The sequence below is a fragment of the Sander lucioperca genome, chromosome 2, assembly GCF_008315115.2.
Source record: "Sander lucioperca isolate FBNREF2018 chromosome 2, SLUC_FBN_1.2, whole genome shotgun sequence".
NCBI lineage: Eukaryota > Metazoa > Chordata > Actinopteri > Perciformes > Percidae > Sander > Sander lucioperca.
In genome coordinates, this window is record NC_050174.1 from 40,184,376 (window position 1) to 40,209,790 (window position 25,415).

The following is a 25,415-nucleotide window of genomic DNA, read 5'->3' on the forward strand; positions in this document are numbered from 1 at the left end:
ATATAGTACAAACGTGTGAATGTTTGTCTTCAAGAAGGGAATAAAGGAGAGATGTGCTTCCAAAGTGTGTTCAAACCGAGGAGAAAAACGTGTGTTGTTTTGCAAGTTTCCACGACCTTCAAAGAGCCCAACATCACAAAGGGAATTGACAGTTTTATTTGATTTGTTCTTTTCTCTTTTTCTTTGTGGCTGATGCTTTTTCTCTCTTCTCCAGTCTATGATACAGTCCAGGAAAGCTGGACTTGCCCACACACTGGCCACACGGACCTCCCTGAAAGACGAAGAGCTTGTGAGTGGCAAAACACACACACCCACACACACACACACACACACACACACACTCTGTATATACTAAAGTAACATGTTATAGTTATCTACAGGAAGACTTGCTGTCACCTCGATGCCAGCTAATGAGGATCCACAAAACCTTAACTTATATTTACAGACACACACACTCCTGCTGTCATTATGCTGTAGCCGTATTGTTAGTCTGTTTGTTAAAGATCCAATATACTGTAGGCTGTGGATTTTGCTGAGTCAACTTTAGGCAAGTTTTAGGAGCAGCAAGGTTTCCCTGACAGGATGACGTTTTAGGTTTGTTTACTGTTGTTTAATATAGTTGGTTTTGTGGCTTTCCTTCTGTACTGTGTCAAGTCATGATTATTCATGGCTACTCTATTATATAAGGGGAAACATTAATTATTTTAGTGGATAAAGCAGGTCACTGAATACAGCAGTGGAGAACAAAGCAACTGCCACATTTGAAAGACTACAATTTATACAGTTTAATTACACTAAAAAGGATTCCTGAGAAAAAATAAAACATTGAAAGCATTTTTATTCCTGTGTTTGTAGTGTGTAGATGAAATGCAGGTCAAACTAAATGCACAAAATGGGTTCTGCAGAGAGAATCAAAAGTGTGCACCGTGCATTGCTTTCTTAACAAATTAAACAGGTGGATTATGACATGCATATGTTGAGACAGCAAGTGCCCAGAAAAACAAAAACACCTTTACAGCTCAAAGCAATGTTAAAAAAAACAACAATAAATACTGAAAATGGCCAGTATTCTTTTGAATTACAGAATTTGCAGTTTTTGTGTTTACTCAACTATGTGGTATGTTTGTAGGCTGTAGTTTGTGTTGTGGACATTTAGATGAGTAAACATGTTATAAACATTAACTTTCAATAACAGGTCAGATATATTTATCATGTCTTAAGTACCCCAGGGCCTCAAACCCCCAGCGACCCCTGAAGGCCCCAGATTGATTGTAAGGTGATTAGTTTGTGGTAATCTGATTAATTGATTAACATAAACTAAAATGGAATTAAGGCAACCGCTGCATTTGTACCTAATGTTGATACATTGTCTTGCAGAGGGGCTCTGTGTCAAATGGTTATTCTGGTACTGGTATTTATTACAAGATATATGTATTTGAATTAATTTGCAATGTACACAAGTGAACATTTATGGTCATTCTGATTATGCTAATTACTTCTACTACAAAAGTTAAAAAACATACACAAGCATGTATACAAAATACAGTCTATTCAGATCCTTTACACTGTATGTGCCTTGTAAATTACTGACTGTAATTACCAGATGTACAGGTGGGTGTTGCACATACAGAATACAGGGGCATTTAAAGATGTATATACACAATGTTAGCTGTTCCATAATTAGATTATACTGATGGATGGAAGTAACATATGTATAGAAATGTGCAACATTTTGTCCTGACTCATGGACACAGACACTGAGGAGATATTTTCAAGTTGACAACATGGACCAAACATGAAAATGTGAGCAAATATGATGCCAAAATGAAAGTTGTTTTTAGCCATCCATTCATTCATAATGTTTTAGTCATAATAACACTGGCAATAACAATAGTATATAGCCATAGTTGAAATCTTATTATCGATAAAGGTTTTTTTTTTTTTTTAAAGCTACAGGATGCTTTACAGAGACAAGGAAGTAAATCAGAGGTAATAGAATCAGGTAAAAGCCCAGGACAGAAAAATAAAGTCAAATGGCACAAATAATTGATACAACACAGGTCAGATAAATAAAGCAGTTAGAAGAAGATTAAGTGAATCCAGAAGCAGAGATGACAGCAATGAAACCCACAACAAAAGAAAATATTTTTTCTTTGAGAAAACAATGTTCCCTTCTATGCATACCACTATATTGCAATTTCTACTGTGACAATAAGAAAAATAATAACGACTCACATACCCCCTATACAAAGTCAGTTTTTACTAAATCAAGCTGGGCTTCTAGTCAAGGTGTCCTCTCATTCTGTGGAGATGTGTTTACCTCCTCCCACTCTCCTCCTACACTGAACAACAGCAGAATTTATTTCATCAATAAAGAAGCTAAGAATTATAAAAACACAAATTAGTTGTATAAACCACACATCATTTTAGCAGTAGCCAAAATGTAATGAATTTTTCCAACAGCTATGCTGCATTATTGCTACAGACAAAGTTACTAATTCATTCCCTTTCCATTGTTCGGTTGTATTTGTGTCATTCATCTTGTTGTCCTTTGGGTTGTCTTATTGTGTTCTTGTAATCACTGTACATACTCACCTTTTTCACACTTCATCCCACATGCTCTCTTGTCACTCTATACCCTTTCTTCTTTCGGATAACTTCTTGAAAAATTGTTATGCCCTTATCTTTTCTTACACCCTCTACCTTTGTCCCATTCATCCATTCATCTTTCTTTTTCTCTTCAATCCAACAGAAAAACCATGTGTACAAGAAGACCCTGCAGTCTCTGATCTACCCAATCTCTTGCACAACGCCACACAATTTTGAGGTCTGGACGGCCACTACGCCCACCTACTGCTACGAGTGCGAGGGTCTGCTGTGGGGAATCGCCCGGCAGGGTATGCGCTGTGCGGAGTGCGGGGTCAAAGTGCACGAGAAATGCCAAGAGCTCCTGAACGCTGACTGCCTGCAGAGTGAGTAAAGTTATTAAAAATTGAAACACATACGAAAACATGCCCAGACATCCCATATTCTGTACCATATACAGATTAACCCCAACCCAAAAAATATGTATTGCTTATTATTGCTTCCTGTGAACGAGTGGACTGACTGAAAAGTCTGCTAAAAATGACGTTGCTGTTGTACAGATTGTAAAACTTACTTCCCTAATCAGGAGTTGGCCTTCAAATTAAATGGTGTTTTGCAGCTACCTTTCAACTATCTGATGCCAGAGCGTCCAACAGTTGAGCTTTGCAAAGAAAAATGTCTGAGCAAATATCTTGGTAGAGGATACATTCAGCAAAGCAGACATCGCTCTGTGATGTAGTTTTGAGGAGCTGCAGAAATTCTATGGAATAAGTGTGAGGAGGGATGGTGGTACCCGAAAAATTGAGGGATCTACGTAAATACCATACTGATAAACATAAAAGGAAAAACACATTTGTGTTTCTAGTTCTGTTTTTTTTTTTCACTTTACCCTCTGGAACTCATCAACCACCCTTCTCCTCCATTTCCTCCCACCTTGTTGCCTTAAGGAGCGGCCGAGAAGAGCTCCAAGACTGGGGCGGAGGACCGAACGCAGCACATCATCATGGCTATGAAGGACAGGATGAAGATCCGCGAGAGGAACAAGCCGGAGATCTTTGAGGAGATCCGGAAGGTGTTCAACATCACCAAGATGATCCACGTCCAGCACATGAAAAGCATCAAGCAGAGCGTCCTGGACGGCACCTCCAAGTGGTCTGCCAAGATCACCATCAACAGTACGTCCTGTGAATTCTAAGCTTTAAAATGGAAAACGTGAAAAGTGACCTAAATAATCCATAGGGAACATTGACTGCGAAAAAATCTACTGTAGTCTTTACACAGTCCTTTCCTGAGTTGTCATAAAAAAGTCTCTTTTAATCTCTTGTGACGCTCTTTGTTTACCAACTATTATCACTTTGAGTACAGACAAAATCAGTGCAAAAAAGTGCAAAAACACCACATTTATTAACACTGACTAGCAAACATGATGTTCAGTGAGAGACAGTGAGAGCCTTTTCTCACAGTCTTTTTCTTTTACTGTATCTTTCTCCATTATTACTTATGCACCTGCTTGATCTTGTGTGATCAGTGTACACAATGCTTGTAGCAACAGCCCACTGTGGCTTAGTATTTTCCACACTTCTACATTGTGTATAACACTCATATCTCTGTGTGAAGTCAATCTGCAGAGTGAAGGTTGCACAGCCTTATATTCTCACAGTTGATGCATGATTTATTTTTTGTAAGTAGTATGTTCAAAGTGAAACTAATTAAGTTATTGCCGAATGCGTAAAAAACAGTAAGGAACAGTTAAACTGAATAAAATTGAGATTTATTTAAAAGCTGATTAAGCAGGGCTCATAACACATTTTCGGGCACAATTGTATGACAGTGGTTAAACGTTAGAAAAGCAGTTTTGCTGCACATTCAAATCCCAGGAAGGTGTTAGGAAAAGCTTGATGGTAAATCTCAAAGGTTTATTGTAAGCCTTGGTACCCTCAAGAAACACTGCACGTCGACAGCTGTGAAAACCTGCAGCTGTGACAATGTGAAGCAGAGTGTTGCTGAACCAGAGCGTGTCAGGTTTCCCCACATAAATACCTTAAAAAAGAAACTATCCCACATTTATGAAAGTTCATTATTTAATCTGACAGTCTGTTCTGAACTGTTGAGACACTTTAATTGTTTATCTTCAAGCGTCACTAATTTGAACATACATTCTCAGTCCTTTACCAGACATGACTGCCGCTGTTACCAAAGCAACCAAACACATCACACCATATAATGGCAGCAGTGTTGCCATGGCATCCATCACACCTTGTCTCCCCGATCACCGGTGATGATCTCCCTTAAAGAGGAGATGCAGGGACAGGCATTCAGCTGGCGCTTTGATTCAAATTCATTCATGGTCATGTGCTGGTCATTGTCACTCACTTTTCTGCTGATCAAGGTCAGACCACATACTGACAGATTCTACCAAATCAATTTTTGATATGCAATTAAAAGATTTTCAAAAATGTGTCAGGCTAGATTAATATTTGCCATTGTACCTAAAGGTATCAATCGCTTTCATTATAAAGGTTTGGTAAAGAACGTTTGTTAAGTTGTCTCTCCTTGAATGTGGCTACTTATAACCACTTATAAAGGAAATTTGGTTTTCAGTACAATGATAAATCATACAATCCTGATATTGTTTGTATATCTGTCTTATAGCTTTCGTTAATGTTGTCCCCTTACACATGGAGGAGAAAAGACTATACCATTTTTTTAAAGGCACCTATAAATCATTTAAGTTGTTTGAAATACTCAAATGTTTGCTCTTTCATCACAGTTTTCTTCACAGTCTATTATGCATAATACATTCAGACTCAACTTTCAACTCAAACTCAGTTTTGTATTTAAGCCAAGTTGTGATTGAACTTGAGGGTGGACTGACAGGAGACACTCTACAGAACGCTCTTTGAAGAATTCATCGATTTCATTAGGGATTATCTGAACCAATTAATATTCAAAACTCCCTTTAGCAAAGATAAAATGCATCCGTCACCAACACTGAATGAACTGCGAGCAAAGATATTACAGGGACTGATGTGGATTGGCGTCAAGTGAAGAAATCAAAAAGCTGAAACAGTGTCTGTTTTCCAAAGTACAAAAAGAGAAAAGGTTTTTGGTTTCAGACTATTGCTTTCACCTGTATGTATGACCGCAAAAAGACAAGTGCATAAGTATGTATGTAAGTATGAGCAATCACATTTTCTCTTTAGCACATCTTCAGCAAGGGATGCTGATTGGTTTTTGTGTTTTGTGTGAACAAGATACGTGTTAAAGGTATAATATTTCAATCAGGAACACTCTCATCATAGATTTAACCATTTACTGCAACAAATGGAAATACAGTTATGCTCGGCGCTGATGGCTCCGCTCCTGATAATGCTCCCTGGAACCAGCCAAGCCGCATGCTAAGCTGAATCAGGGAGCACCATGCAGAAACCCCCCTGGGTAAAAAAAAAGAAAAAAAAGTGAGCCAAAGAAAGACATTGAAAACCATTTTAAACTTTGAGACATGTTAGGACTCTTATTTAGGAAGGTGGAGGCTGGGGACGTGAAGGCAAAGCGTTGCCAGCATCAGCAGTGTGTGAAGCAGCGTCAGTGTAGCAGGGATCAGTGAGGAGAGAGTCACATTTCAAAGGCCCGCCTTGATGTGAGAATGGCTGTGATTGGTGTGTGTCTGATAGGAATGATAATTCAGTCAGCGGGCGTATGACTTGCGTGTCCTGCATGAACTAACGCTAAGCTAAATGTAATGGAATTTCCTAATGAACAATGTATGGACTAATACAAAAGTAATCCCTTTCAATCCTCACTTTTGACCCTGTAGAAGTGTTTGGTGGTATCACTGCTCTCTCTCTCTCTCTCTCTCTAGCTCTCTCTCTCTCTCTCTCTCTCTCTCCAACTTTGAACTCTGTGTGTTTACAAGCAGTTAGGGATACTATACCTACATATTTAATAAGTGAGCTTTGGAGGTGCTGGGAGGTGAATTTTGTTGTTGTTGGACATAGCCTGGCTAGCTGTTTGTCCCTGTTTCCAGTCTTTGTGCTAGCTAACTGGCCGCTGACTGTAGCTTTATAGTTAATCACTACCGGAACTAGAGCTGTTCAAAAAGTGGGCCACCACTGTTGAGCTCTGTGAGAGTGGTTATTGTCTAACTCTCAGCCAGAAGGTGATTCATTTCCCCAAAATGTCAAGCAATTTCTTTAAGCACTGCAATGTGGAAAATGAGAAAAATATTGGATGTAGATGGTACTTTTTTCTGGCAGATGAGTAAGCTCCCTTGTACTCTTCCTGGTTTAAATCAGTAAGATCCTCTTAAGCACAACACACTCCCTATGTTTAGTGCACATCAAAACACCTGCAGCCCTTTTTTCTGAGCAAGCCCAAACACATTTTGACACTCACTAACTTTCTTTCAACCTCCTTGGTGCCTGTTGACCTTCCATCTCAAAGAAATGTCTCCATACTTGGCTTATAAGCCTTTAATCTCCATTGATCAAAAGTGTTTCCTAACTTGGATACAATGGAAGCCAGACAGATGGTCTTCTAGGAAAACACATTTGCTGTGTTGATGCTGTTTGAGCATCAGCACAACAGTGTCACAGAAACTGCTTCTTATTTAATTTATTGCTTTGTTATCTTGACAGAAATGTACAGAAACAATATGCAGACTACAAAGTGCATATATTCCATTTAAAATTCAGCAAATATGCATGTCGGCTGGTATAATCCAAGCATACTATCTGTGGTGACAGATGTTTTCCTTTGAAAGCAAGGCCACGTCATCTCTTCAAGTCTTTAGATCTCTTTGACTACCTGTTGCACAGAAAGGGCAAAAAAATTGGGTGAAAACAGTTGTGTGGTGAGAAATGTTGTTACTCAACATCTGCCTGTGAGTCACGAGTATTGTGTTATGAGGCTTTGCATAACTGCGTGGGATGATACACTCTTGTGTTTTGGTGTGTGTGTGTGTGTGTGTGTGTGTGTGTGTGTGTGTGTGTGTGTGTGTGTGTGTGTGTGTGTGTTTGTGTGTGTGTGAGTGAATGAGACAGAATGATGATGGTAACGAGTAGGTGTTTGTTTTTCTTATGCAATTTTCATAGTCATTGTGTGTGTGTGTGTGTGTGTGTGTGTGTGTGTGTGTGTGTGTGTGTGTGTGTGTTTTATCAGTTGTCAGTGCACAGGGTCTCCAGGCCAAGGACAGAACGGGCTCCAGTGACCCGTATGTCACCATCCAAGTTGGAAAGACCAAGAAGAGAACAAAGACTATCTACGGCAACCTGAACCCAGTCTGGGAGGAAAAGTACAGCTTGTAAGTTCAGCTTGTTATTTTCTTCCTGGTTGTAAATCTCAGCTGGAGCTCTCAGAGGTCTAGCCAGGTGTCAGGAAAACACTGTCACTGTCACAATCACCCTGCATTTGTTTGGTTGATTAGAGCTCTTCTCAAGACTGTGTGTGTGTGTGTGTGTGTGTGTGTGTGTGTGTGTGTGTGTGTGTGTGTGTGTGTGTGTGTGTACACACACTCCCTTGATCTCCTGTTAGCATTGTTGCACCTGACTGGGACACCACATCATATTTTTTTGTACATGGAGTCCTATAAGACACCTGTGAGGTTGTGCAGTGCCTTTAAGTAAAAGTAGAAATACAGCACAATGTAAAAAAATAAATAAATAAAAACTGTATTATCAGCAAAGGTCTTGATAAAAGCAAAATCATATATAATAAAAATGCATCAATAGTATTAGCTTAATGTAAAGTATCAAAAGTAAAAATACTAATGATGTCTTATATTATTATACCTGTGTATATTATATTTGTGTTTCATTACTGTCAGATCCAACTAGCATCGTTCAGTGCATAGAATATATAATTGCATTATTATTCCAATAAGCACATTCTACTACTTTAACAATTTTATATTCTGTTGGGTAGTTTAATGTCGAATAACACATCATATTCTATGAACTCATCATATGTTTTTAATACGACTACTACGACTATAGCCGTGAATAAATGTAGTGGAGTAAAAAGTACATGGTGCTGTCCATGGTGCTGAAGTAGCCAACGGATTTGTAATTGCCGGCCCTACTGTTAGTTTTGTCTAACTCTAAGCCTATAATATTTTCTAAACCATATAGCTAAGGCATGTCTAACAGACTTAACTATATAACAGTTACAGTAACAGCGTTTCATAAACTATATTATATGTCTTCACAGCGAGTGTCACAACTCATCGGATCGTATAAAGCTGCGTGTTTGGGACGAAGACGATGACATCAAGTCGCGAGTGAAGCAGCGTCTGAAGAGGGAATCTGATGACTTTTTGGGTCAGAGCATCATCGAGGTCCGAACTCTGAGCGGAGAGATGGACGTCTGGTACAACCTGGGTATGTAGTCACTGAGAACCATGGGAATATAGGAGACGTGTGTGTGTGTGTGTGTGTGTGTGTGTATGTGTGTGTGTGTGTGTGTGTGTGTGTGTGTGTGTGTGTGCGTGTGCGTGTGCGTGTGTGTGTGTGTGTAATTCTGTATTTGTGGAGTACATGGGAGTGTTTATTTGGTAGTTGTGTTTATGTTTCGGAGTATGGATTTGCTCATTAGCCGTACAGCGCTTTGGTTTAGTTGTCGTCTTAGATCCAAAGTTCAACTTAAGTTCATCTCTGAGCGATGTATGACTTCAGTGTAATTGTGTGTGTGTGTGTGTTTTTGTGTGCATGCGTGCATGTGCGTCTCCACTTGCAGAAAAGAGAACAGACAAGTCGGCGGTGTCTGGTGCCATTCGCCTTCAGATCAGTGTGGAGATTGAAGGAGAGGAGAAGGTGGCACCCTACCATGTACAATACACGTGCCTTCATGAGGTAACATACACACACAGATACAACTGGTAATGAGGAAACTGACAACAGGCTTAAGTAATAAGCTGATGTAGGAAGTTCAGGAGTAACTGGAGTCTTGCTTTCCTTTTATTTGTCACTTACACACACACACACACACACACACACACATACACACACAGTCCATAAAGAGTTGGGCCTTTAATCAAGAACAATACCAGAGTAGCAGTATATATCCAATTCACAAATATAAATTACATAAAAGGAGAAAAGCAGCTAGCCTGGCGTCACCAGACTAATTCACAAATGAATATTAGTCTGGAACCTCTCAGTTCAATTTCGATTTCCAATGGCCACAGACGAAAATGCCCTGGATGCAGTTGGATAGACCTACATACAACCAGTCAGAGCAACAAAACTTATGACGTAGCACTGAGCTGAGCGACACATGCAACTTGTGGAGGTGCTTGGTGTACTTTTTCTAGCAGGAAAATTGCTGAAATTGCTGCATAGTCACAAACTTTCTCAAAATACGTCTACAGGAAGGTGACACCCCTCTTTCGATCATTGTCTCAAACCCGTCCCATATTACATTAACAGTTGTGATTGGTCCACCCAGGGCCAGGTCGGTTGGAAATCTTTCTGAATGTGAGGGGGGCCAGACATATCTGCCAGAGCAAATACAACATGCAGATTGGTATGGTTCCCAGGCTAAAACGCAGCAGCAAATCCTCACATTTGAAAAAAAAAAAAATAACTAGTGAATGATCTGAATTTTTGCTTGATACATGACTTTAAAACTATATGTAATCAAAATTGTTGTTGATTCATTTTCTGCAAATACAGCAGACTAATCTATGAATTGACTAATTGTTTAGGCATTAAATTCAATAAGGATAAAAACCAGGAAATTCCTAGACATTTTTTCTGATTGTATAATAATTATTTTGGAGTTTTCTACAAATGACGCAGATCTGATATTCTTTATCTAAAGCCTTTTCAGATTATACAAATTGTTTCAGTTGCCAGATTTGACATTTTATCAGTTGGCAAGAAAAAGTAATGTCAACACCCAACAGTGACATGTCCAAAATGACTGTGATGATTTTTTAACAACCTTTAAAGTCAGAACATCTCAGCTCACTACTGTGTAACTTGTTTAAACTCCTGGCTGTTGTTTACTTTAGCACTGCTGATGTTTTCTTGTTCTCTCAACCTTTTTCTTTGTAGAACATGTTCCACTACTCGACGGATGTAGAGGGAGGCGGCGTCGTCAAGATCCCAGCGGCTCAGGGAGACGATGCGTGGAAGGTTTACTTTGATGAGGTGCAGCAGGACATCGTGGACGAGTTCGCCATGCGCTATGGCATTGAGTCCATATACCAGGCCATGACGTAAGCTCAGTGTAAAAATGTGATTCAATTTGAAAAGTGTGTATCTGAATATGCAAGTTCACCAGGCCATGATGTTAGCCGATTGCGTGCAGGTGTGGGTAAATCAAATCAGGAAATACTGTCAATTAGTGTGTGTGTGTGTGTGTGTGTGTGTGTGTGTGGATGCGTGTCCATGTGTGTTGATGTCATGAGAGTTTGGCGGAACTGTCATGAACTATAAACAGAAATCAAATTAGTTTATCACGTCTAATGAGGAAAGATGACCTGTCACCTCAGAGATGTCCTGGCTGTTTGATTGGATTATTGTAGGCAGGTGGAGAGAGACTCAATGAGTGCACACACACACACACACACACACACACACACACACACACACACACACACACACACAGTCATGGGAGGCTGTAAAAATGCGGACCCAAAATGCAGAGGCGGAAACTGAGGATAGTTTTGATGATTTAATAAACTCAAAAAATGCACAAAAAACCAAAGGAGTCCTGGAAACAAGCAGGCAAAACGGGAATCCAAAAATAAAGTCCAAGTAAAACAGAAACTCTAACACAAACCAGGAATAAAAACAAACTGAAATACAAACTGGAGACAAAACACAATGATCTGACACAGGACAAGGGAAAACACAAAGACTAAATACACAGGGTAACGAGGTAACACGAGGCAGGTGACACAAGGGCTGGGAAACAGGTGAAACACATTAGGGCTGGGCAGAACAATCAAAAAAGAAAGGAAAGGAAAACACAAAACAGGAAGTAAAACCAGACAAGACAAGACAGAAAACCAGACTATCAAAATAAAACAGGAAACAGAAACAAACACAACCATAACACCCACACACACACACACACACACACACACACATACACACACACACACACACACACACACACACACACACACACACACACACACACATACACACACACATTTACACACAGTGGTTTTAATTACATTAATAATGTTGTAATTTGACCTTAAAGGGACAGAGAGGGTCTATTTGTTTGTTTTGTGTGAAAAAGTAACACAAACAAAACAACATAATCATACTGGGAAGAATTGAGTAAATTAAAGTAGTAAGCAGAAATGGCTCAGACTGTGTCCTAATGGAAATAGGCTTTATGAGCCAATCAATAACTCAGCCAAATAAAAATGGTGATTGGAATACACAGACGCACTTTAGCCATTATAAAAGCCTCACATCTCACTGAAAGCCTGCTGAATCTCAGCTACATTTTTGGTTACACATACGAACAAACCATTCGTATGTGTATCTGTTTTTATGGTTCCGGCCCACTCTCGAATTTGTAACTCGTGCTTTCAACTTAATAATTTTGGTTCATTAGTACACAAATTGATACTCTAGAATTTATAATTTAACTTGAGTTAACAGTTAAACAATGTGTTTTAAAGATAACACAACATTTAACTGGCAACACCTCCAGGGGAATACATATATTGTCAATGGCGTCTCTACTGTCACAGTGAGGGAGATGGAGTAGAGGTAATTTTAAGTATTTTTTATGATGTAATTAAACTTTTTTGTATAAAAACGATAACAGACACAAATATTACTCAAAGCAAAGTCTATTGTATGTCTTAAAACATCTACCTGGAGGGGATCTTTATGTTGAGTTACAAAAAAAAAGATTTTAAAAACAAATGGTCTGTGGCCGGGTTGGCTCAGTGGTAGAGCAGGTGCACGTATACTGAGAGGTTTATGCCTCGATGCAGAGGTCCAGGGTTTGAATCCAACCTGTGACAATTTCCTGCATGTCTTCCCCTTTCTCACCTAGCTGTTCTATCAAAATAAAGGTGGAAAAAGCCCAAAAAACAATCTTTAAAAAATTTAATAAATAAAAAAAAAAAAAAAAATGAATGGTCAAAATCAAAGCATGAATGTATCCTTTTGCTTCAAAAATGCAGGATTCTTCACTTGCCATGATGCAGCTTGATATTGTCTCTCCATGCGTGATAATTGTCCACATCAAAATGATGACCCTAGTTTGTAACCCCCTCTTCCCGTGCAAAATGTGTAGTTTCCAAGTTCATAACACAAAACATATACAACTGTTATCACTGAGTAGCATTCCTCATGACAAGTCAACTGATCCTCAGTTACCCCTTTAATGATATTAATATGGGGGAATTAATTAAGTACCTTTTATGCTTCTTTATACCTAAATGATAAATTAAAACAAAAAAATGACCTCTGAAAGCTGCCGGGCTCTGTAGTCTGTGTCTTGATTTGTCCTAATTACAAAAAAATAAATGAGCTGTTTCATGATGTGTCTGATATAAACATAGTAGTTTAGATATATAGATAGTCTGATAGTGATATTAAGTCATAACAGTTGACAATTTTACACTGGAGATCAACTGCTTTTACTTAATCTCCACTTCATTTTTGTTTCCCTCTGTCTGTTGTCTCTCTCTCTCTATGTCTAATTATGCCCAAACCTTTCCACTCTCCCTCCCTCCCTCCTTTCCTCCCTCCCTCCCTTCCTCCCTCCCTCCACTTTCATCTCCACAATTTATGTCATACATCCTCCTTCCGATCTCTCTCTCTGGCCTCTATATGTCTTCTTCTCAACCCTCCTTCCTTCTGTCTCCACCGGTCTCATCCTCCCCACCCTATCTCTCTCCTTTCCTCTCACCCTCAGTCATTTCTCTTGCCTGTCCTCTAAGTACATGCTGTCAGGGGTGCCAGCAGTGATGAGCACCCTGCTGGCCAACATCAATGCCTTCTATGCCCACCCAATCGCCTCCACCAACGTCTCTGCTCCGGCCAGATTTGCAGCCTCCAACTTCGGGGTAAGTGACCACCAGACACAATAAAGTAAACACGGATAAACACTAATGTTTTCAATACAATTCGACAAGTCAAGACCTTTTGGTAGTATGTTTTTAAAGCTGCATCTGTTGATATAAAGATTCAGTGCAGATGAGGCTTTTGGATAATGTTATGCACCTTGGTGGCCACAGTGGAAGCCTTCAAATTTTGACAAACAAACAACTTAGACATCTCAGTGTCAGCTCTTTCTGTCTGTTTCTTTATTTATTTATTTATTCATCCTTCCTCAGTCACAACTGATTTCTCAGACACTACTGATTTGATTCTGATAAAGCCTGGGAAATGATTAACCTCTCAAAATTACCCTGACGTGGATATTGGTTGCACCACAATTACAGGTCAAAACAACGACAGTGTAATATGCCTTGGGAGGAGCTGTATTATTCTTGGTAGATGACATGTTTACATTATTATTTGTGTGTCTTGCCTGAGCATTGTAGATACATAAAAACGTTAAAATATTGAGGGCAGCTGGCGGTCAAACCATCTCTTTCTAATGAATTCTACATTTACCTTTGACCTGCTTTTACCAAATGAAAATGCTCTTTTCTTCTCGATTAAGATTACACAAATATATTTAGTCACCGTAATGACACTGATTTAAAAAATTACAATTCTCTGCAAGCCCCGATGGAGATCTTATAGCGTTAAACTCAATTTCAAAACTAGATTTCACGCTTAAAACACAAGCCGCACCTACCAAAACAAGTGGAAATATACAGTAAGACACAAAATCAACAAAAGAACAGACATTTAGAGACTGAGATTTAATCTTTTACTGGTAAGAAATTGGCCTGAAAGCTAGTTTTTCCACAGAAGGTGACTCGGTTTGTCTGTAATACTTACGTTGTAAAGGATCTGTTTCACATAGACATTCATGAGCATGACCTGTACAGAGCCAGTGGATGTCCATTTATGCTGCTAATATTCTTCCTCAATAAAAAGTAATGTCTTATCACTCAGGTACCTTTGGAACTTTGCGGTGGCCCAAATTCAGCCAGCGGGCCCCACAGGAGCCACAGACGGGGGGGGGGGGGGGACAATGACAGTTAGAGGCCACGCTTAATGACTCCTGGGATCTTTGCCAACAGTGCTGACTTGAGTTCTCCTACCAGTTGCACTTAGACTCTGGTGATATACGAGCGACTGCAGGAGCGTGCGCTTGCTTTAATGGGTCAGGGGATGCAGGCAAACTTGCGTTCAACATGGGCTACAACTGTGTGGGTCTATTTCTGGGTTGCCAGCTTGGTAACAAGCAGGGGCGTAGCACAAAATTCTGGGCCCTGTAGAAGGGCATTTTCTATGGGCCCCTCCCCGCATCCACAGCTATTCATTCTAGCATCATTTTGGGCCCTCCTCACATGAGGGCCCTGGGTACTCAGTCCCCTTTTCCCCCCCAGTCCGACGCCCCTGGTAACCAGCCCTGCGGGATAGGTTGATAAGTAAAAATTTCTCTGAATTGAGTTGTTTTCTTTGTGGGTATCTGGGTAATTTGCTTGCTCATTAAGCTGTTCTCTCCTTTGCTGTTTGATAATAGAGAACATCAGTAACAGTCTAATGACTTGACAGTAATTAATGCATGACTCAGCTTGAATTAATGTATGAATTAATGCATGACATATCATACACTCTAGCATTAAGGACCCACACTAATTAATGACTAAGTGTCTTTTGACTTCCCACATAAAAAAACTAATTATTCTATATTTAATATATTAATTAACCTGTGATCTGTACACCATTTATTATAGTATTACTTACTAATATGGAGGACGAGTTTATTTGTATAGCACCTTTCATCAACAAGGCAATTCAAAGTGCTTTACATACAGAAAGACACAAAAAGGTACTAAGATATTTAAAATGAATACAAGGGTGTTAAAGTGAACTGATACGAATCTGAAAAACGTTACAAGACTCATTGGTACCACAAATCCCTCTGCTAGGATGAAGTAGCTGGTGTTACAAAGTTACATGAGGAAAGTAACACTACTTCCATAGTACCATGGCTCCTAACTCCAAAATTGAATGGGTTCTTACGAGGCCAATCCCCCAAATTTCATGAAAATCAGGCCAGTAGTTTTTTCCATAATCCTGCTGACAGATAAACAAACCAAAAACAACCTTCTTGGCAGAAGTAAATATCAAATATGAGCTGGATCAATATTTAATCAAAGCTGAATTGAATCATATTGCATTGTATCATATTTATCAGTTTACTGTTGTCATGAAAACATACTAAGTAAGACCTTTCGAATCATTAGGAGGGTCTCTCTAAATGTTGGCATTAACCTGATATCCATCCATCTGTAGTTTTTAGCCTTAATCAATACCTGTTAAAAGATTGTCTTTGTGGGGTGATTGATTTTTATCCAATGAACTCCATTGTTATTCTTGGTTTGTCTGTTATTCACAAATTAAAAAATGATTATTTTTATACTAAAATTAGAGTTGATTTCTTGAGCAAATGGTATTTTGTAACAATTTCAAATAATTTGTATTTTTTCTTCATTGATTTCTTATTTTTTGGTTTCAGACAGAACAACACACAGACAGCAGTGTGATTGTTTGTTTTTCACCATCTGCTCGGCCACAGTCTGTCTGTCTGTCTCTTTCATTTGCTGGAGCTTATTTTTTACTGTATCTCTCTCTCTCTCTCTCTCTCTCTCTCTCTCTCTCTCTCTCTCTCTCTCTCTCTCTCTTTCCTGTCTGCCTAGTGCTGCTGTGCTTCCTCCCAGACAGACCTTGAAAACCACACACATTATTTCCCTCCTTCTCTTTTTCTGTTTTTTTTTTTTTTATTGCTTTTTTGTTTAAATGTTGAGCCAAGCCAATTTCAATGCAACTGCTGCCATGGCAATAAGGTGATAGCTAATTTGCAAAACTTCAGTTAAGCACTTCCTTCCCTTCCGTCATCTGTGTCTGTCTTCCCTCTCCCTCTCTTTTGCCTCGCCATGCATCTGTGTGTAAAAGATGGCGTCAGTCTATTTTTCCTCTCCTCTCGCTTTTCATTATTCATCACTGAGATCATGTCATCAGCTGGCAGTTTTAGTGGAACTGTTAAGTTGCACAGGTGTATGGGTGTGTTGATACAACAGTCAATTTTGCCAGTGGGAACAAACATACATTACTCATTGGATTTTATTTGGTTGTTTTTTACTACAAATTACTTTCACAGGGAATAGTTTCTAGTACTGGTGGTGAGGATGCTGTGAATGTCTATTCAAGTTTCCGAAATAAAAAAACTTTATCACAGTTAAATCAGCAGTGATTATTCTTTAAAAGTTAATTACTGAAAGTCTACTAAAGATTTTGCTGCAGAGCAGGTCGTGGATTAACTTGATTAAGGTCATTTAGGTTTATGTAGAGTGTAAAATCATTTATCCATGATTTTGTGTGATAATACCAAAACCCAGCTTTGCTCTTTTGAAGTGATACTTTTATCAGAGGTTCCTATTTTTCTTTCTTGTCATTCTGTACTTTTGTGACTTGCTTTGGATGTGATTACATCTGAGTAGGAGAAGGAGGACAGTAGTGTTTTGGTGTCAAAAATAACTAAGCAGGTCAGCTCTATTTTGCTATAAAAAATGTGAGGAGTTCAGTAACACTGCCTGCAGTCAAAAGCATATGGCAACAAATGCAATGTTGTGCCGGAAATTTGCTTTAATCCCAAAGCTCCCATATTGTCATTATCTCCTAGAGAGGACGTGATATGTAATTGTAATTTTTCACGAAGGTCCCTGAAAAAGGATTATGTACTATTTATTATAGGGAGACAGTGTTACGCTGTTTTACTTTAATTCATTCCAATTATTTGCTCACTTAACCTAGAGAGGTCAGCTGAACCTGAAAAAAAGTCAAATCTGTCCACAGGCAAGCATACATACAACGGATGTGAAAATAAGTTTACAATACGATTTACAATACAATACGTTAAGATTAAGATTAGTGGTTCTCTGAAGAAATTTCTTCTGAAAAATAAACTCATCACAACTAACTAAACTCAAAAAACTGTCTCTATTTTCCATTTAATTAGTACCATCATTTTAACAGAATTATTAAGAAATTGCAGGACCGGTCAAATAAATAGCTACCTGTTTTCCTACATGTTGCTGATGGTGATTGCCATCTAAAATGAAGTCATCAGAATGGACACTGACACACATTAAAGGAGAACTGACACTGTGTCTCATCGCCAAATTAATCAGATTAACAGTTTGTCACTAACTTCTATTTGATTCTTGGACTTCTGTTATTATAGTGTTTGTTCCTGCTTTGGGCAACCGATTCTAAGGGAACAGAACAATCAATACTGTTTTCTACCAAGATAATTTAATGTTGTCTGCCTTCAACAACTTGTTTAAGGTACCCTTTATTAGCTTATGGTGATTCTGCACCTGCTCCACAAGGACAAGAGATGCTTTGGTGCTGAAACCAGACGATAGAGTAGAAAGACCTGATTAGGTTGGACTCACTGACCTGCTCTATTTACTGTGCTACCGTGTCACAAAGGTCACACAATACATATTGTTTGGCCGGCTGTGAGCACCACTGATTCATGAAGTAAGTAATTTGGATGACTTCTGTTAGAAAGACAAACACTTTGTCTGGGACTATCAGTCAAGGGGGAAAAGGACATATAGGCCATAACAAACAATAATAATATTAAAAAAACAATATAATAGTACTTTTATTTAATTGAACTATCCAGCTGAATGGGTGACTTGGTTATGTTGGTGTATTGAAAACCCCTTTCTAAGGATAATGGAACTGGTTGCAGACTTTTATGCAAAAAAATTATCATTTTTATTTTCCCCTTCAGGCTACTTAACTTAATTGTGAGGTGGAGCCTTTAAGTTTGTAATGTTAATTATTCCCGGTTGAAAAAAACAGACATTTATCACACATCTGATGAATTGAAACATATGCCAAATGTTTTATGGTCACATAAATTGTGTCACAGCAGCAGAGGACAGAGATGTTCAGGGAATTCATGCATAGACCTGAAGAGAGTAACGTGTGTGTGTGTGTGTGTGTGTGTGTGTGTGTGTGTGTGTGTGTGTGTGTGTGTGTCTGTCTGTCTGTGTGGATGAGGAAGGCCTTGCTTTCGGGAAGGACAGTGTGACAATAAGTTATATTTTTAAAGGTCAAAACTGATCTTGTATCCTTGTCTCTGGATTTTTTAGCTCAGATGTGCGTGTGTTCCTGGATTTTAAATATTGAGAGTAAGGAAGGTTTTTGAAAGTGAGGACATTTTGTCTGGCTCTCACTTCTTCAAAGGGCTGTTTGAAGGTTAAGGCTTTAAAGTTGAGGGTGAAGGGTTTTTCTTAATGGAGAAGGCTGGCGATTTTATATATTTTTCTTATTAGATCAATACTGACTGTACATACTGACCTTATGAAGCGTGTTTGCAGTAGTTTTTGGACAACAATGGGGCTCTAAAACTTGTTAGTAGGATACATTCATGGTTGGTTTTGTTTTCAGAGTTGGTTGAGAATAAAAATAACATAAATGAATATCACTAGTCTTGTCCTTTAAAGTTGGAGTTGAGCTTTGGCGTGTACTTATGCAAGTTAGTGTTTGGGGATTTCTCACTCCCTCTCTCCCTCATTTTCTCTTATCCAAAACCAAACTCTTCTCCTTCATTTCTTAATTCTCATGAGTCACAAAGCTATAGCACTCTGTTTCTCTGCTTTCTGTGGAATAATAACTAACTGTTTGCATTGATCCTGCCACCATAGGACGCACAGATAGACACAAACAAGAGTTGAAAGAGTCTTTCAAGGAATTTGGCAATTGATAATTGGTATTTTGTGCCAGGTAATGTTTGCCATTGTTCATATTTTCATCCAAAGATAAAAACAAAGGGAAACCCTTTCCAATATACTAGCAGTGTGCAAACTAATTGCTGTACAACCATGACAGGTATAACAGATTTCCAAAGAAACCTTATATTCTGTTATATAATCAAATTGCACCAATGTGGGATTCTCCGGTGCTTTTACATATTAGAAAAATCTGATTCTACTGCATTTTCTTGCAAATTAGTGAGTGACTTTTGACAATTTCCAGTTAGGTTGGAAACCCTGCTTCTCTTTCTTCCTCCCCCTCATTCTCTTCATCAGACAAAATTCATTTTATCTCCTTAGTTTGTCAGCCATGTCGTGACTCCCCCTACGCCAGAGTACTCTCTTTCTCTCCCAATATCTGTTTCTGTATCTGTATGCTTTGTTGGCATGCCATGGAAATACATTTGTGTTGCCAAAACAAATGAAGGAAAGTAGTGGATAAATTACAAAATAAGCAATGGGGATACCGCTATTGGCTCAGATGGTAGAGCTGGTTGGCCATTGATCACAGGGTGGTTCGATCCCCAGCTCCTCCTGTCCATGTGTCTCCATGTTATTAACCAAGACTCTGAAACGAAATTTCTTCCAGTGCAGGCCCTGCATAAGAGTGTGCAATTGTTTTATGAATGTAATAGAAAGACTTGTGAAAAGTGTACAAAAGCATCTTGTGCATGTCCTTCAGGTCTAACAAATGTGTGGAGTACATTTCCTTTCTCATAAAACATGTGAAAAGACTATTGTTTAGAGATTTATAATCGTCCATTATTTACATTTAATTAATGTTTGTTTGCTAGCAGTCTCACTCACTTTGTTAGCGCATTTCTATATTTCTTGGCAAAATCAACTGTCACTAACATTGCTCCATAGTGCTACTACTTGTCAAAACAGACAAAGAAATCTTAAAAAGAGGTTCTTCTTAGGCCTAGTCCACACTTACATGGTTATTTTTTTAAACATTGCTTTTTTTACAGAATGCGTTTTGGCCTTTCGTCTACACACAAACTACAATATAGGTAACTGAAAACGGATCTTTGGGAAAACGACGAGGGTGAAGATTTTCAGAAACTTTGTTTTCAGTGTAGACAGGAAAAACTGAGTTTTTTTGGCTTGTAGCATCAGAGTGTGCACCGTTATCTCTTTTGTGAGACGTCATAAACAAGGAGACATTTTGTGTAATGGCCAAAACCGCTAACACGACTTTTTACATGTTCACACATAAAAGTAAAGTTACTCTTCCACTATATTGAGAAACCGAGGCGTCCAAATGTGCCAATGAGCGATCGATGCGTCATTGCTGCCAGGTAGCCTTCCATTATTAACTGCCTGTCTTATCTTGTGGCAGCATGTACCAAACTGAGCTGCCAGTCCTGCATTGTTTCTATGTTTCTTCAACACAATAAGAAGTTTTTTTATCATCAGCAAGGATCATGAAGTGCTTTTCCAAACTTAAATATACTCATGTAGCTCTAATGGTCTCATATTTTGGTTCTGCATTTTGTGCAGAAGATTTGTCTCTAGTTTGATATATTTTGCAGACAAAACATTTCTTTTTCTTTGTATCATTTCATCCCCTCTGTTATTTCTTCATGGTGCTAGACTACACACAAATTCACACAGAGACGGAAACTCAAACATATTCAAACACACGCACAGGCTGCAAATTGCTCATGTCTGTGTCTTCCTTGTTGTTCATGAAATCTCTTTGCTCTTTCTTTTCTCTTTCCAACAGAGAGATCGTTTTGTGAAGCTCCTCGATCAGCTGCACAACTCCCTGCGTATCGACCTCTCCATGTACAGAGTGAGTCTCTGCTTTCAGCTGCTTTTATTCTTTTATTCACCACACACATATAGTTTGTGTCAGGGTGATGGGCATCTAGATTTTTGTCATGACTGCTTGCTTGTAATCAGTTGTTCAGTGATATATTTAAAAATGAATGTGTGTGTGTGTGTGTGTGTGTGTGTGTGTGTGTGTGTGTGTTTGTCTGCAGAACAACTTTCCAGCCAGCAGCAAGGCTCGCCTCCATGACCTCAAGTCAACAGTGGATCTTCTCACCAGCATCACCTTCTTCAGGATGAAGGTAGAAACAAAATATCAGCTCAATAATTACCAAATCATGAAACCAAACATCAGATACATGCAACACTGCTTGTTTGATGTCACCACAAAAGACATATATTTTTAAAAACCTGTTTTTTATAAACGGGCTTGTTATGTTGAAAACAAAAGTTGTTTTTAGTCCAAAACCTATATTTACATTAGAATTAAATGTATTGTTACACTATCCAATGGTAAGATAATTGTACTCTAAACTCTTACACTTGTGTTACATAACCTAAGTCTTCACTCAACTGCCACTAAAAAATGCCAAAAAAATTGTCAGTATTCTTTGTAGCTTTTGGTCCTTGAGAAGACTTTCGTAGGAGTAGAAACACAAGAGCAAACACACACACACACACACACACACACACACACACAGGTCTGTTGGAAAGATTGATTCCATGGAGGACAGAGGAAAGGTCGTGGATCTTTGTATTTGTTAATGTTTTTATGTATCCATGCTTGCATTTTTTGCAATTTCGTTTCTTTTCTCCCACTTACTTACTTACTTTTTTAACCCACTTACACCTTGTGATTATTTATATATTGTTGGTATCATTTGAAAACCATATCATTTACTTTTTGTTTTTTATCTGTGTTTTGACTTTTCATGGTTATCTGATATTTGAGAGGAATTTTTATTTTCCTACTGCAAGGCTTATGAACGTGTTTTTGGTACAATTTATGTCTGACTTGTCTTGTGCAGGTCTTAGAGCTGCAGAATCCTCCTAGGGCCGCCAACGTGGTGCGAGACTGCGTCAAGGCCTGTCTGAACTCCACCTACGAGTACATCTTCAACAACTGTCTGGAGCTCTTCAACCGCCAGTTCCAGCCCGCTGTCCAACCAGTGAGTTGATAAGCATCGACATGTTTTGAGCCTCTACAGTAGATGCTCAAGAGAAATGAGCTGTTTCAAATTTGTGGAAATCTATTAATGCAATAGTTGTTCCCAGTTGACAATTTACCTTTTGATTGCTACATACCACGGGACTGTTTAGGTCAGAGACTGCTACAAACCAGCCTGATAGGAATAGTTGTTGTGTGAATCAGATGCAGCCACTTATGGTTGATGGAACGCTAAAGTTGAGTTGTTCTTTGACAAAGCTCCATTTTACAGTATAGTAATCAAGTAAAAACAGGATCGGAATCTTACTTTTTTGTTTTAACTCCTCCAACTCCAAAAGCTCATATTGATCTCAGTACATACAGCACATGCTGGCTGCCTTAATTGATGCACAAATTAAAATTAACAAATTAATGAGTCTCCATCAGCCGAAGAATTATCTCCAGAACACTGAATATTTTTAACCGTGCCCGGAAAGATTCATGTCTTAATGTGTCTGAACTCATTAAACCAGCCTGTGTTTTGTATAAATTAACAATTTTATCAAGAAAAGTCTTTTTCAGCTTTATGGAGTGTGCAGAACTTTGTCACACGAACATGGAGCTAGAATCTTTGAAAATAAATCAATGCAGTAGAGGAATAATATTGTAAATATTGTTATTAATTCAGTGCAGAGCTTTCTTTCTTTATTTAGCACATCAAAATAATTTGTACATAATAACCAATCCATCATAAAAACATGTGCAAGCAAGACAAGAAACCCAGAGGGGCTTATAAAGTGTCTCCCTTTAACATAGAGTATGATTACAGTTTAATATGTAAAAGATCATTTATTGAAATTACTGTTGAGCACTAAACCATGTTTTTCTTCTGTGCTGCCACTCATTTCATAACAGCATGTGTTTCTACTTACAAGTGCTGGATCTTCAACTTTTCATAGGTGTAAAGAACTTAAACCCATAATTACATCTTCTGTTTTTCCCTCTTGCAGCCTGAGCCAGAGAAGAAAAAGAAAAAGAAGAAGGAAAAAGCAGATGGAGAGGAAGAGGAAGATGATGAAGAGGAAGAGGAGGAGGAGGAAGAGGAGGAGGAGAAGAAAGAGGAGAACCAGCAGGAGGAGCAGGGCCCGAGCATCCAGAATCTAGACTTTTGGCCTAAACTCATCACACTCATCGTCTCCATTATTGAGGAGGACAAAAACTCCTACACACCCATCATTAACCAGTCAGTAATGAGTTTTATTATTTTTATTATACATATTGTAGCTCCGACATGAGTAGAGTTGACAGTAAAAACGTAGCTTAATTTCCATTATTATAGAAAATGTGTTCACAGCAGCCTCCTATTGCCACTGCGTGCCATACAAGCAGTACATGTGGAAGTCTGTGGTTAGCTACTTTACTGTATATGTAATGACAGGTTGAAATGAATCAAAAGTTTCAGGTACATTCATACTTAAAACAATCATTTGTACTTACAAAATAAAAATATGTGGGCAATGTTGTCTGTGGTTAGTTTTTGAGTGATTTTAAATCAAAATTGAATCTAAAATCATTATCATTTTCTGTTTTTTTTTTTAAACATGCTATTTACTGTTATTTTGAATTTTCTAAAAGACAATAGATTGAGCTGTTAAGGTCTGTGTGTGTGTGTGTGTGTGTGTGTGTGTGTGTGTGTGTGTGTGCGCGTGCGCGTGCGTGCGTGCCTGCGTGCGTGTGTGTGTGTGCGTGCGTGCGTGCATGAGTGTGTGTTTGCTTGAGAATGCTCACACTAGCAGATTAACGACTAGTTTTGTCTAAACTCTGACTTCCCACTTACTTTCAGGTTTCCTCAGGAGCTCGATGTGGGTAAAGTCAGCACTGAGGTCATTTGGAAGCTGTTTGCTCAGGACATGAAATATGCTCTGGAGGGTAAGACTATGTGTCTCTGTACACAGAATGTGTGTGTAGTATCTGTGTGTGTGCGTAAGAGAGAGAAAAGAGCAACAACTTTCCGGCATTCCTCCTGCTCGACATTCACACTTTCTTTTCTTCACTCCATCAACTGTCCTTTTTTTCCATCGTGTCTTCCAGTTTTGTATAAAGTTGACCTCTGCTGCTGGAACAACGGTGAGATTATAGACAAACATAACGTAGCTGATGACAAGATACAGTCAGAAGTCAAAGCTATAGTCTAACATCATCTGAGAACCAACCAGGAGAAATGGTCACAATTATGTCCTAATAAAGTACATCAAACATGTACAGACTCTCGTGTAGGTCATGGAACACTTTAAAATGCTATAAAAAAAAAAATGGGTGTTGGGCCAGTTCTTAGGCTGTTGCCAAATTTGGTGTCTCAAGGACATCTAGTTTCCGTGAGAAACTGATAGTTTTGTGTCTATAACATGATTTATTTCCACCGCTACTCTCCACATACTGTAAGATATACCTTCGAGATAAATGCAAAAACAGCTGTTTTAAGTTAGTGAGCCATCATCAGAGAGTCCCTCTGTCTCATTTGAAACCTGCTTAGCTACTCAGTGTTCTGGCTTTTGACTGTGTCTCATATTAGACTAGTAGAAACTATAGTATCCTGAAACGTCTGGCACACTGAGTCCTGTGAAAATGAGTTTTTTGTAGCTGAGTCAGCTTGTTTTCTATGATGCTTTCAGACTGAGTCCAAATCACAAATTTGATGATGACAAGTCCATTTAGGAGACCCACTTCTAGGCTTTTTTTCTGTGTCTAATCTACCTTCCAACTCCCCTATAATTGTGTTCTAACATTATTTTTTTTTTTGCACCAATAAAGCCATTCTCATTTCAGTAATAGCTTTATCATTTTATTATTTTACCTGCTTCTCTGTGTTCTCTGAACTCGTTTTGTAATTCTGTTGCCATCTCAGCTCCCAGCACATTTCACATCCGCAAAATTGATTTCTACGCTGGTAAGGCTGTGTGTGTGTGTGTGTGT

At 38.7% G+C, this 25,415-nt stretch overlaps 1 protein-coding gene across 12 annotated transcripts in view; it reads left to right on the plus strand.

The window, feature by feature from the left end:
- Positions 1-25,415, plus strand: part of LOC116053998 (protein unc-13 homolog B-like) — a 169,719-nt gene that overhangs the window by 111,583 nt on the left and 32,721 nt on the right. For 10 of the 12 annotated variants that reach the window (XM_035997398.1, XM_035997402.1, XM_035997410.1 and 7 more), the window contains 15 exons: positions 215-289; positions 2,753-2,972; positions 3,534-3,761; positions 7,747-7,888; positions 8,794-8,963; positions 9,319-9,434; positions 10,641-10,804; positions 13,480-13,630; positions 21,249-21,317; positions 21,508-21,597; positions 22,324-22,464; positions 23,453-23,685; positions 24,286-24,371; positions 24,534-24,569; positions 25,348-25,389. In XM_035997398.1, coding sequence (XP_035853291.1) covers positions 215-289; positions 2,753-2,972; positions 3,534-3,761; positions 7,747-7,888; positions 8,794-8,963; positions 9,319-9,434; positions 10,641-10,804; positions 13,480-13,630; positions 21,249-21,317; positions 21,508-21,597; positions 22,324-22,464; positions 23,453-23,685; positions 24,286-24,371; positions 24,534-24,569; positions 25,348-25,389 — 1,963 coding nt within the window. The remainder of the gene's footprint in view (positions 1-214; positions 290-2,752; positions 2,973-3,533; positions 3,762-7,746; positions 7,889-8,793; positions 8,964-9,318; positions 9,435-10,640; positions 10,805-13,479; positions 13,631-21,248; positions 21,318-21,507; positions 21,598-22,323; positions 22,465-23,452; positions 23,686-24,285; positions 24,372-24,533; positions 24,570-25,347; positions 25,390-25,415) is intronic. The other 2 variants (XM_035997416.1, XM_035997426.1) reach the window with 1 other exon arrangement.